Consider the following 13,218-nt stretch of genomic DNA (forward strand, 5'->3'; position numbering starts at 1 on the left):
ACCTCAATTACGTCATACGTTTGCTGGCAATTTTCGCGCGAACGTCAAATTCAATCGTAGGCGTTGCTAACTTTGGCATTCACTTTTCAAAATGTTTTGATGTCTTTTCAAAATTCACAACAGCTGCAATATATGTATGTAATAAAATGGGCTCCAAGATAATCGCTGATGCTTTACAGTTTTTAAAAATTCTAAGGTGAGTTTTTTCTTTTATCGAATTTCGCTAAAATGTCTTTCAACCTTCGCTTTGTGTTTGTTATTTTTTGTGTTCTGTTGTTTTAAGTCAGGAAATTTAGCTTCCAACAAGAGTTGTAGCTATCCAACAAGACAGGATTCAGGGTGTTGTGACTACCTAATTGATCATCATTGTTGGCTGTGTTCATCCTTTTAGGACGCTTCAGGATGAAGGCAGAGACTCATGTTTTTATGAGGACCATATCCAGATTCTGAAAGTAAATGGAGCTAAACCATTACATTACATCTACAATGGCGACAGACCAGTCTTCATCTGTGAAAAAATTGTAAGTTACACCGCTATCTGCTGGAAAATTGCAATCAGTCAGTCCGTATTATATGGCTGCATATCATAGTCATCACCGATTCTTGAGAGGTTTGGTGAGGTCAAATATCTGTCCGGTCAGCTTCCAGACTGAGATGTTTAATTGATTATGAGTCTTAGTAAGACAAAAGCTAAAGCAAGACCAGCGGTCTAGACATTAACGGCTGTGTGTTGAGTTATTTTGAGGGGACAGCAAATGTACTCGGTAGTATGGCTCGGTAGTTAATATAATCGACGTATGGCTCGGTAGTTAATATTATAGACGTATGGCTCGGTAGTTAATATTATAGACGTATGGCTCAGTAGTTAATATTATAGACATATGGCTCGGTAGTTAATATACTAGACGTATGGCTCGGTAGTTATTATTATAGACGTATGGCTCGGTAGTTAATATAATAGACGTATGGCCCGGTAGTTAATATTATAGACGTATGGCCCGGTAGTGAATATTATAGACGTATGGCTCTGTAGTTAATATTATAGACGTATGGCTCGGTAGTTAATATTATAGACGTATGGCTCGGTAGTTAATATTATAGACGTATGGCTCGGAAGTTAATATTATAGACGTATGGCTCGGAAGTTAATATTATAGACGTATGGCTCGGTAGTTAATATTATAGACCTATGGCTCGGTAGTTAATATTATAGACGTATGGCTCGGTAGTTAATATTATAGACGTATGCCTCGGTAGTTAATATAATAGACGTATGGCTCGGTAGTTAATATTATAGACGTATGGCTCGGTAGGTGCTATGCTTTATACTTGTTACTGTAATCTCCTTGGATGAGGCTGTATTGTCCGGGGATGAGGCCCCAGATGTTCCAGACCCTGATGATGAGGAAATGGACGAGTCACACTCTGGAGATGAGATGAGTCAGGAGGCCCGGATAGAACCAGGACCACAGCCTCTCACCCTCTCGAAAGCAAGGTGACTGCCTGCTCCTCCTTAGTTTCCCCTACAGTCGCAGTTGTGCAGTGACTGGACATCACCCTGTGATTATCATTGTCTGTTGGTCAGAATCCGAGCTGTTGTGTGTCTGTTCACAGGCAGCTGTTGTCCTGGTACACCATGTCTCAGAACACCGCCGTGCCTCCGGCCGGGTCCACACCACTTCTGACACCTCCGGCCGTGAACCTGGCCCCTCTGCTGCCACTCTGGGTGCGCTGTGACATGGCAGACGCCGCCGCAACCGCCTGGCTCGCCGCGGAGCCCGTCTGCACCGGCAACAAGGTGTCCGGGGTGAAGCTGTACTCTGTCACTTGTAAAGGTCAGGGGCCCAGTAGATGTGTTAACCATTTAAAGGGACAGTTGTAAAGGTCAGGGGCCCAGTAGATGTGTTAACCATTTTAAAGGGACAGTTGTAAAGGTCAGGGGCCCAGTAGATGTGTTAACCATTTAAAGGGACAGTTGTAAAGGTCAGGGGCCCAGTAGATGTGTTAACCATTTTAAAGGGACATTTGTAAAGGTCAGGGGCCCAGTAGATGTGTTAACCATTTAAAGGGACAGTTGTAAAGGTCAGGGGCCCAGTAGATGTGTTAACCAATTTAAAGGGACAGTTGTAAAGGTCAGGGGCCCAGTAGATGTGTGTTAACCATTTAAAGGGACAGTTGTAAAGGTCAGGGGCCCAGTAGATGTGTGTTAACCATTTAAAATGACAGTTGTAAAGGTCAGGGGCCCAGTAGATGTGTGTTAACCATTTAAAGGGACAGTTGTAAAGGTCAGGGGCCCAGTAGATGTGTGTTAATCATTTAAAGGGACAGTTGTAAAGGTCAGGGGCCCAGTAGATGTGTGTTAATCATTTAAAGGGACAGTTGTAAAGGTCAGGGGCCCAGTAGATGTGTTAACCATTTTAAAGGGACCGTTGTAAAGGTCAGGGGCCCAGTAGATGTGTTAACCATTTTAAAGGGACAGTTGTAAAGGTCAGGGGCCCAGTAGATGTGTGTTAACCATTTAAAGGGACAGTTGTAAAGGTCAGGGGCCCAGTAGATGTGTGTTAACCATTTAAAGGGACAGTTGTAAAGGTCAGGGGCCCAGTAGATGTTAACCATTTAAAGGGATAGTTCTGGATTTCAAGGTTTATTTGTCAAATGCACCTAACAACACAGCGTCATCCTGCACAATGACATTCCTGTGACATGGCACCCGACAATCCACATAGTGAGAGTTATGAAGAATGCATAAGCAAAAATATAACCAGACAGAAATTTTTAAATAAAAAATAAAGAAACAATATACATAACACTGTACACTAGCAGCCGTTTAAAAAAGAGTACTGTAAACTAGCAGTAGTCTGGGTAGTATTACTGAACATTTAGATATGGCAGTAATATACATACTATGTGAACTAGCAGCAATTTGTAGAGTTGTTGAATATTCTAAATACACATGAGTGCAATAAGCTTATAAATGGTGGCACAGCACACTACAATTACGTAGTGACAATTAAGAAGAACTTTACACACATTAAAATTATAGCAAGAGGATAAAGCAATAATATACATAACACTGTAAATAGCAGCAGTTTAAAAAGACTACTGTAAACTAGCAGCAATATTGGTAGTAGTATTGAATATTGTAAATATGGCGGTAATATAATGAAAGGGGATCAGAGCATCTGGAATGTTCGTGTGTGACCATTATGATCATGGATCAATGTTGCTGGTTGTGAAGCCTTATGGCCTGAAGAAAAACAGTTTTGAGTCTGGAAGTGCGTGCTTTGATGATCTGGAAGTGTCTGCCAGACGGCAGCAGTGTGACCAGACTATAGGCTGGATGGCTGTGATCTTTGATGATGTTACATGCTTTCCTCAGTAATCGTGTATGGTAGATGCCTTGCACGGACACTTTACCACCCTCTGGAGGGACTTGCAGCAGAGCATCTGCCGTACCAGGCAGTAATGTAGCCTGAGAGGATGGTTTCAATGGTGAGAGTTTTTACAGACATGACAAACTTCTCCTCAGGAGGTATAATTGTTTTGGGGCAGTTTTCACTGCCAAGTTTGCTTGTCTGGACCAAGTGAGGTCATCCTGGATGAAAACACAGAGAAACCTGAATTCGGAGACTTTTTCCACTTCAGCTCCATTGATGTGTATGGGGGCATGACCCCCCCCCCGCTTCCTGAAGTCTACAATCGTCATTTCAGTCTTACAGACGTTGAGAGACAGGTTGTTGTCCTGGCACCATGTAGCCTGGTTCTTTATCTCTTCTCTGTACGCAGTCTCATCGTTATCGGAGATGGGAACAAGGATGGTTGTGTCGTCTGCGAGTTTGAGGATGATGTAGGAGCTGTGTGAGGCCACTCACTCATGTGTGAACAGGGGGTACTGGAGGGGACTGAGTACACAGCCCTGGGGAGCTCCGAGGCTCAGGGTCAGCGCAGAGGAGGTGAGGTTGCCCATTCTCACCACCTGGGATCTGCCTGTCAGGAAGTCCAGGATCCAGTTGCAGAGGGAGGTGTTAAGTCCCAGGGTCCTGAGCTTAGGAACAAGCTTGGTGGGCACAATAGTGTTGAATACAGGGCTGTAGTCCACATATGTGTTGTCTTTTTCCCGGTGGGGGAGGGCGGTGTGTCATCAGGGGGACGGCATCCTCCGTAGATCTATTGGGGTGGTGTGCAAATTGAAAGGGTCGGAGGTGTCAGGAAGGGTGGAGCAGATGTGAGTTCTGACCAGCTGCTTGAAGCACTTCATGATGGTGGAGGTCAGTGTTACAGGGAGGTAGTCATTAATGATGGTGGAGGTCAGTGTTACAGGGTGGTGGTCATTAATGATGGTGGAGGTCAGTGTTACAGGGAGGTAGTCATTAATGATGGTGGAGGTCAGTGTTACAGGGTGGTAGTCATTCACTTCATGATGGTGGAGGTCAGTGTTACAGGGAGGTAGTCATTAATGATGGTGGAGGTCAGTGTTACAGGGTGGTAGTCATTCACTTCATGATGGTGGAGGTCAGTGTTACAGGGAGGTAGTCATTAATGATGGTGGAGGTCAGTGTTACAGGGTGGTAGTCATTAATGATGATGGAGGTCAGTGTTACGGGGTGGTAGTCATTCACTTCATGATGGTGGAGGTCAGTGTTACAGGGTGGTAGTCATTAATGATGATGGAGGTCAGTGTTACAGGGAGGTAGTCATTCACTACATGATGGTGGAGGTCAGTGTTACAGGGTGGTAGTCATTCACTTCATGATGGTGGAGGTCAGTGTTACAGGGCGGTAGTCATTCAGGCAGGTAATGGAAAGTATCTTCAGTACAGCGACGATGGTGGTCTGTTTGAAGCAGGTGGGGACTACAGACAGATAGAGGGAGAGGTTGAGTATGGAGGTGAAAACCTCCGCTAGTTGGTCAGCGCACCCCTGAGGACACTGGAATACCATCTGACCCTGGTGATTTCCGAGGGTTTAATCTTTAAAATCTCTCCTCACTTCAGCTGTGGTTAGGGACAGAGTGTAGTTGTCCTGGTCCTCAGCAAGCCTCACTGAAGGAATTGTGTTGGTCGCCTCAAACCATGTATAGAAGGTGTTGAGCTCATCAGGGAGCGAAGTGGCAGGATGGGCATCATTGCTATTTCTCCCTTTGTAATCTGTGATGTGTTGCAGTCTCCATACAATCACCGGACTCTCTACATAAAGCATGTAATAAACAGAAGTATCAATTTAAGTGCTTGGATCCAGTGTCTGGAAAGAAGTGGTTATACAAAGTGACAGCTCTTTGGTGTTCTTCTAATCTGTCATATTACATTTTCTTACGCAGGTTCAACTGTTGACAAAGGCACATTCATCACCTTAGATGAGCTGAAACAGGAACATAAGAAGCGACACCATCAGTCGTCGGTAAGGCCTGAATCTCGGCCCTCTGCTGCTAGGAAACTGCACTTCAGATGTTAAGACTCATTCTTGAGTGGCCAAGCAACGCTGTTCAGTGCCACCTCCCTATGTGACTCGTAGATTCATATTTTCTGTGACCTGGATAAAACATAATTTCATGATATTATGCCTTTTTCATCTTCTGTCCTCAATTTCATTATGTTTGAATGTGTCTTCCTCAAAAATAAGTTAAAAAAAGGATTGAAAAATAACAAAAACAACAAAACTGAATAAAGCTAATCTGTTGAAAGAAGTATATCTATATTTAGACCTGAAATACTGAAAATATGCTGTATAGTCTAATTCAAATACCAGTTAGATTTTTTAAGGTGAAGTTGGTAAGTTACTCCCTCAAGCAATTATAAGGGGAATAGCATAAGCAATGTTCTTACCTTTTACCTTACTTTTGCTAACTATGTAACAACTATCTAACTACAACATTTGGTTTAGAGTTGCTGATTTTATAGCCTATCAAACACTTTTTATATAAAAGACCAGACGAAAATAAGAAAGATAAATTATTTGGGAAGACGCCGACTCCATGAATGCTGAAAGTAAATCCAAACAAACTATTTGTGAAGTACTCCCTTCATAATCAGCATTTCCCTGCATTTGAATGGTGGGAATCTTACAAATGGTGTCTGAAAAAGAGTATGAAAACAAGATTATCAGCCTTTTTGTGTCTGAATTTGACTATGTAGCTTGTTTTCATGTCTACCTTCTTACAAGTACAGTTTTCTCCCCCAATTATCAGATTATTTTCCTTAATTCAAGAGTTTACTATTTTGGTCATGTATTTTGTTTTATATTGCCTATTTTTGAAGAAGCATTTTGAAATGGAAATGAGGTTCTAGTAGGTATGATAGCGGTTCTCCGTTCCAGGTGGTGTCTCGGGGCTCGGCCCAGTACAGCCTGTTTGGTTCTACGGTGGTGGAGAACACAACCATCCAGTCTCAGAGCAGTGTGACGGCAGACTTCAGGTGGAACAATGTGGAGAGCATCCTGGAGGCCCCGCCTCTCTCCTCGATGGCCACTCTGGTCAGTCTGGGGTGTTGGAGTGTGTTTTGTGTATTTTATGTGTGAGCCATCCAATAATTTTAATCTCAAGTCTGAATAGTCTTGAATACATTCTTGGTCTAATCTCCAGCCTGATATGAATTTACTTCCTATGTTAAACTCATTGCCTGCTAACATCATGGTGTCCTGTCACAGCCGTATTGTTTTGAGAGATGAGTGTCTCTGTGATTATTAACCATTCCCTCTCTGCTGCAGAACATCAGGGTGTCCAGTGGAGACATGAGGAGCCCCATGTTTCAGATGTTCAAGGAGTTGGAGTTTCTGCAGGTTGGTGCCAAACAACAACAACCATGTCAACATCATCATCATCCATCATCACAACCAATAATAACAATATCATCCATGTAAAAAACAACAACCATCAACAACAATAATAATCATGTCATCCATAATAATCCATATCAACAACAGGCATTTTCCTGCATATAAAACTCAAAGGCAGCCGCTTTCCCAAAATATCGCCCCGCCTCTGCGTGTCGGCATGGTAAAACACAATTTGGTAAATCATGGTAAAACATAATTTTTGCGCTCATATGCTTAATAGCCTACTAGTGAAATACTGCAGCGAATGCTGCAATAACATTTGTTAACGTTTTAGATCTAGTAGAATCACAGATTTTTTTCAATAGAGTTCGTGACAAAGATGACTGGTGAAAATACGATTATATGTAGGTTATTGTCCCCAACCACATTTTATTTAAAATATACTGTGTAAAAATATACAAGAAAAAAATGTAAATCACTAACAATATATATATATATATATATATATATATATATATATATATATATATATATATATACATATACATATACATACTTTTATTTGATTGGGACAGTGCATGTTAATGAACAAAACATGGAGTACATGCATGTAAAAATGCCAAGGGCATTATAGCCAAGGGCTAATTTCCATCCGTAGTCCCACAGGCTAAGATCACACAGCTCACAAAAACATTGCAAAATAAAATTTACATCTACAGTCAGTTCATAAATTTGCTAAATCCTATATACAATATTCACACAAAACTACATTCAACTTCACAAACACTAATCCATATACACATTACAAAGTAAAACAATTTAAAAAAGGATAAAACATACATACTAATGTGTGCAACTTTGATTTTCCCATAGCCATTTCTTCAACTGGACTTTAAACAAGCTATATGTAGTACATTCTCTTAGTGTTAGAGGAAGACTATTCCACAGGTTCCCACCCCGGACAGACAGGACCGTCTGACCGAAGGTGGTGCGCCTGTGAGGTATTATCAAGTCTCCTCTGGTAGAGGCTCGCGTGATCCTCAAAGAATTTTCTTTAGATTTAATAAAGTCCTTCAGAGGTGGCGGAGCGAGGGAGTGAAGGACCTTGTATATCAGACAGGCCATTTTTAAATTAATCATATTTTGAAAATCCAATAGTCTATGTTTTTTTAAAACTTGACAGTGGTAGTGGGATAGCGGTTTTTTATCTAATGTTTTTAATGCCTTTTTATATAGGCTTTCTATGGTTTTAAGTGTTGTGGGGCAGGCAAGAGACCAGGTAGTCAAACAGTAATCAAAATGAGAAATTTTGGAAATATAGCGTCTTTGTTCATGAATATATGAACGTTAAGATGCTGAATGAACGCAAGCAGCACAGCCAAGTAGCCTACAGCTGAAAGAAGTCAAGGGGCGGATAAATGATGAGGCATCAAGGCAAGGATGGAGGAGAACAACGCAACACAATGCAACAAGGCTGTAATATATGCAGCTCTTTAGCCTTTTTAATGCAGGTCAAAAATAACAGGAACACAATATAACAATGAAAATAGACAACATTAATATTGACTGTGATTAATTATAAAGCTTGATGAACATGGTTTTGATGCTGAATTGCAAAATGTTTTCTGGTAGCTCAGACATAATGACAAGGGAATGATATGCTCTGTCTCCACAATGCTTCTAGCATGCAATGTGTTTGGGTGCCTAGGAAAACAGCCAAGCAGAAACTACAGGCTGGATACACTAAAATCCAATAAAATGTCTACTAGTCCTGGACAGGCAGAGGAGAACAAACAACACATGAGGGTAAAATCCTACATACAGCTCCGGAAAAAATGAAGAAACTACTTCACCTTTTTCTTTCCTTTCCAAAAAAGTCAAAAAGGAAGGTTTTGAGTGAGGAACAGAAGGGTTAAAATTAAGAGACCACTGCAAATGTAACGCTTCTGTTCCTCACTCAAAACTTTCCTTTTCAACTTTTTTGGAAAGGAAAGAAAAAGGTGCAGTGGTCTCTTAATCTTTTCCGGAGCTGTATGAAACACAAAAATAAAATATCAAATACATAACATGTTAATATGTAAAGAATAGATTTATTGCTTGTTTTTTGGTTACTATTGTATTAGGGAGGACATTGTAGTGTGCATTAGTTGCTCAAGTGAACATGGACAACAGGGCAGATTTAACACTATCATAGTTGTCTTCAAATGTGTATCCAGATATTATATAAAGTATATCACAGAGTGTATCCAGATATTATATAAAGTATATCACAGAATGTATCCAGATATTAAATAAAGTATATCACAGAGTGTATCCAGATATTATATAAAGTATATCACAGAGTGTATCCAGATATTATATAAAGTATATCACAGAATGTATCCAGATATTAAATAAAGTATATCACAGAGTGTATCCAGATATTATATAAAGTATATCACAGAGTGTATCCAGATATTAAATAAAATATATCACAGAGTGTATCCAGATATTAAATAAAGTATATCACAGAGTGTATCCAGATATTAAATAAAGTATTTCACAGAGTGTATCCAGATATTAAATAAAGTATTTCACAGAGTGTATCCAGATATTATATAAAGTATATCACAGAGTGTATCCAGATATTATATAAAGTATATCACAGAGTGTATCCAGATATTAAATAAAGTATATCACAGAGTGTATCCAGATATTATATAAAGTATATCACAGAGTGTATCCAGATATTAAATAAAGTATATCACAGAGTGTATCCAGATATTAAATAAAGTATATCACAGAGTGTATCCAGATATTATATAAAGTATATCACAGAGTGTATCCAGATATTATATAAAGTATTTCACAGAGTGTATCCAGATATTATATAAAGTATATCACAGAGTGTATCCAGATATTATATAAAGTATATCACAGAGTGTATCCAGATATTATATAAAGTATATCACAGAGTGTATCCAGATATTAAATAAAGTATATCACAGAGTGTATCCAGATATTATATAAAGTATATCACAGAGTGTATCCAGATATTATATAAAGTATATCACAGAGTGTATCCAGATATTATATAAAGTATATCACCCTGAACAACAACAATCAACAACAGTAAGCTCATCATCCATATAAGAAAAACAACCACATCCCTTTGAAGTAACCTAATACCAAATATGAATTTCACTTATTCAGTCTAACATGCGCTTCCATTTATTACAAGCTTCCATTTAAGTGTTTAATGATTGGTTTAATCAACAGAATCATGGTTCTTAGAGCCTCAGTTATATGTACAATTACAATGGCTGCCTGACCCACTATGACTACTATAGTATCAGGACTGTTTACAAATGAAGATTCATCTATAGGGCTGGATTTTTATTTCTTTGTGTTTGATGATGAACGTGGTTTCCATCTTATTCACTTGATCTAAATGTTGATAGAGAAATCAAAACGACATCTAGTTAGACGTTTATTATAATAAAGTTGTTGTAGTTAGAGATAGAAAACCCCACAACATTGGCTACATTTATGCCACTGTGGCACATTCTATATTCATAAATAGACTACTGTTCAAAGGTTTGTGGTCGCTTAGAAATGTCCTAGCTTTGCGAAATAACTTTTTCGGTCCAATAAAATAAAATTGATTAGAAATATGGTGTAGACATTGTTAATGTTGTAAATAACTATTGTAGCTGGAAATGGCTGATTATAGAGTAAAGCACTGCTACAAAATTGTGGCAGAACCCAACGATTCTTGTTGCGTTATAGTAGAACCCAAAGACTGTTGTTGTGTTTGCTAGATTCTGGCTGATGGTCTGAGGACCGGGGAGACTGAGTGGATGGAACCCCTGGATGGCAGGTCTGCTGTGGATCTTACCAGGGAATATCTGGATGGTAGGTCTGCTGTGGATCTAACCCGGGAATATATGGATGGTTAATGTCCATCTTGCTGTTTTTGTAGTATTGTTATTGGGAAACCATTGGTTTGTTAGATGTATTTGTTACTAATTCCAAGTGAAACGATCTTCTCTCCCTCTCCAGAAGTCCAGAACACAGTGAAGTCCCTGCAGGACCAAACCGCTAAAGAGGTGGAGGTTTGTTTTATTAATCGAATTTCAGGATTCACCAGATAAACCACACAACTACGTCCTTTGTTCAACAATTTTTTTTAACATACAACTTTTTCTGATATTTTGACCTCAACATTTGTGAGGAAAGATTGTGTGAACTAAGTTGAATAAAGGCATTATAAATTAATGAATCTCTTTCTGTTCCCATCTTATGGTAATGAAATAGGTGAAAGTTGGTAGATTTGATGTACAGAATGTCGTAATAATGTATTGATCCTGTCGTCCTCCAGACAGAAAAGGTGAAGGTGGATTCAGCTGTAGAGGCGTCCATATTCACCAACCTGATGGAGCGAGGAGACCTGGACTTCGTAGAGCAGCTCTGGGTGCGCATGAGGAAGAGTGCGTACATTTACCAAGTACTTCGTCTCTAGTTACGCAATGAGCTTAAACAATTAGTTTTACGTAAAATATATACATTTACATTTTTCTCAACATTGTGAGAGATGTTTTGTAGATTGCTGATTTCTTTTTTCACAGGTGTGACTTCATACCAGGACGTTAGAGACTGTCTGAAACTGGTCATCCAAGCACTGCAGTATGGTGACATTAAACCATGGGTATGTATTAAAGCTGTGGATGCATGGAGGTAAAGTGCCCCCCAGAAATAGTTACCCCGAGTAAGTATGCCACAAAAGGCTGTCATTGTATTTTTTTTACTGTTATTTAAAGCTGCACTAGGTAGGATTTGTCACAGAAAATCAACTGTTTTGTATATGTAAACATGTTGTCTATGGGTGCTGGTGTTTTTTGTGGGTGCTTGTGTTTTTTGTGTTATGCTCAGTGAGAAGGATGGTGGCAACAAAATGTACTACTTATTTACTTGGTTTATCAGTTTTTCAGGTATATCATTTTAGACTTCACATCTGTCAAGTAAAGACTTCGTATCTGTAGTGTTTTTACTGTGTGTTCGCGGGACTGCCTTCCATTTGCTGAGTAGTGTTTGTGTATGAACACAGATCCACAGGGACAGCAGTAGCTCCCTCAGTAAGCTGATTCTCCAGTCGTACCACCATCAGATGGACCTTGTCTCTCTGAGCGGCCTCACTCCTGTTCACATGCTGCTGGAGATGGGCTTAGACAAGATGAGGAAGGACTACATCAACTACCTAATAGGTAACACATCAACACAAAACTCTGAGGTCAGCTGAGGTTGGTTCTTTGTCAGCTCGTTAATGCTAAAGATACCATGTGCCCTGTTTATTGATATCATAACGCACATTATAACAAATATACTGTAAACAAAGTTGCCTCACCCCCTACACACTGACAAACACACCTCTCCTGGGAAACTGGATAGCTCTGGTTTTATATGTAGTAAGGCCTGCATACTGCTCTGAGTGTTCCTAACTTAAATAAAATCTAAGGATTTGTGCTTTTCGCTGAACGACTGCAAGATTAAAAAGAGTCTGTAAATAGATTTGTATTCCTCGTCACTGGCCGTGTTGCAATCAAACACGTCAGTACACAAGACATTTACTAAAATGTAAGATTATCAGTCAACCCAAGACGATGTCCAATGCTGTCCACAAATGCTCTATTATATGTACAGTAGCCATGAGTTCCTTAACAGTGATGGTCTGATGTGCCTGTGCTAGTAGCATAATCACAGATGTTAAGGACTGCAGTCTACCCATAATACCTATTGAAATTACAGAATTTATCTTTATGTTAAAAATTGATGTGTTCAGAAAGCCTTTTTTAACATATATACAGCTCTGGAAAAAATTAAGACACCACTGCCAAATTAATTTTACTACTCATAGGTACGTGTTTGAGTTAAATGTAAAATACTAATGTTTTAACTTAGGAAGAGTTCAGATATCTATATTTGGTGGAATAACCCTGATTTTTTTATCACAGCTTTCATGCGTCTTGGCATGCTCTCCACCAGTCTGTCACATTGCTGTTGGGTGACTTTATTCCACTACTGGCACAAAAATTGAAGTAGCTCGGCTTTGTTTGATGGCTTGTGACCATCCATCTTCCTCTTGATAAAATTCCAGAGGTTTTCAAAGGGGTTCAGGTCTGGAGATTGGGCTGGCGATGACAGGGTCTTGTTCTGGTGGTCCTCCATTCACACCTTGATTGACCTGCCTGTGTGGCATGGACCATTGTCCTGCTGGAAAAAACAATTCTCTGAGCAGAAGGAAGCAGGTGTTCTTCCGGGACACTATGGCTTGTAGGCCTCTCCAGATCTCCGTCTAACCATTAGACAACCAGGTGTTGGGCAAAGCTGAAAATATGACTCGTCAGAGAAGATGACCTTACTCCATTCCTCTATGTTCCTCTACGATGACCTTTGCAAACTTCAGCCTGGT

At 39.8% G+C, this 13,218-nt stretch overlaps 1 protein-coding gene across 3 annotated transcripts in view; it reads left to right on the forward strand.

Annotated features, from left to right (window-relative positions):
* Positions 1–13,218, forward strand: part of zwilch (zwilch kinetochore protein) — a 21,932-nt gene continuing 8,714 nt past the window's right edge. Inside the window, exons 1-12 of one of the 3 annotated variants that reach the window (XM_034288472.1) lie at positions 1–196; positions 392–521; positions 1,356–1,495; positions 1,615–1,835; positions 5,317–5,396; positions 6,312–6,467; positions 6,702–6,773; positions 10,571–10,664; positions 10,812–10,864; positions 11,131–11,239; positions 11,378–11,457; positions 11,857–12,013. In XM_034288472.1, coding sequence (XP_034144363.1) covers positions 147–196; positions 392–521; positions 1,356–1,495; positions 1,615–1,835; positions 5,317–5,396; positions 6,312–6,467; positions 6,702–6,773; positions 10,571–10,664; positions 10,812–10,864; positions 11,131–11,239; positions 11,378–11,457; positions 11,857–12,013 — 1,342 coding nt within the window. In that variant the 5' untranslated portion in view covers positions 1–146. The remainder of the gene's footprint in view (positions 197–391; positions 522–1,355; positions 1,496–1,614; positions 1,836–5,316; positions 5,397–6,311; positions 6,468–6,701; positions 6,774–10,570; positions 10,665–10,811; positions 10,865–11,130; positions 11,240–11,377; positions 11,458–11,856; positions 12,014–13,218) is intronic. The other 2 variants (XM_029114860.2, XM_029114859.2) reach the window with 2 other exon arrangements.

Source organism: Esox lucius, chromosome 19 (assembly GCF_011004845.1).
Source record: "Esox lucius isolate fEsoLuc1 chromosome 19, fEsoLuc1.pri, whole genome shotgun sequence".
Lineage (NCBI taxonomy): Eukaryota > Metazoa > Chordata > Actinopteri > Esociformes > Esocidae > Esox > Esox lucius.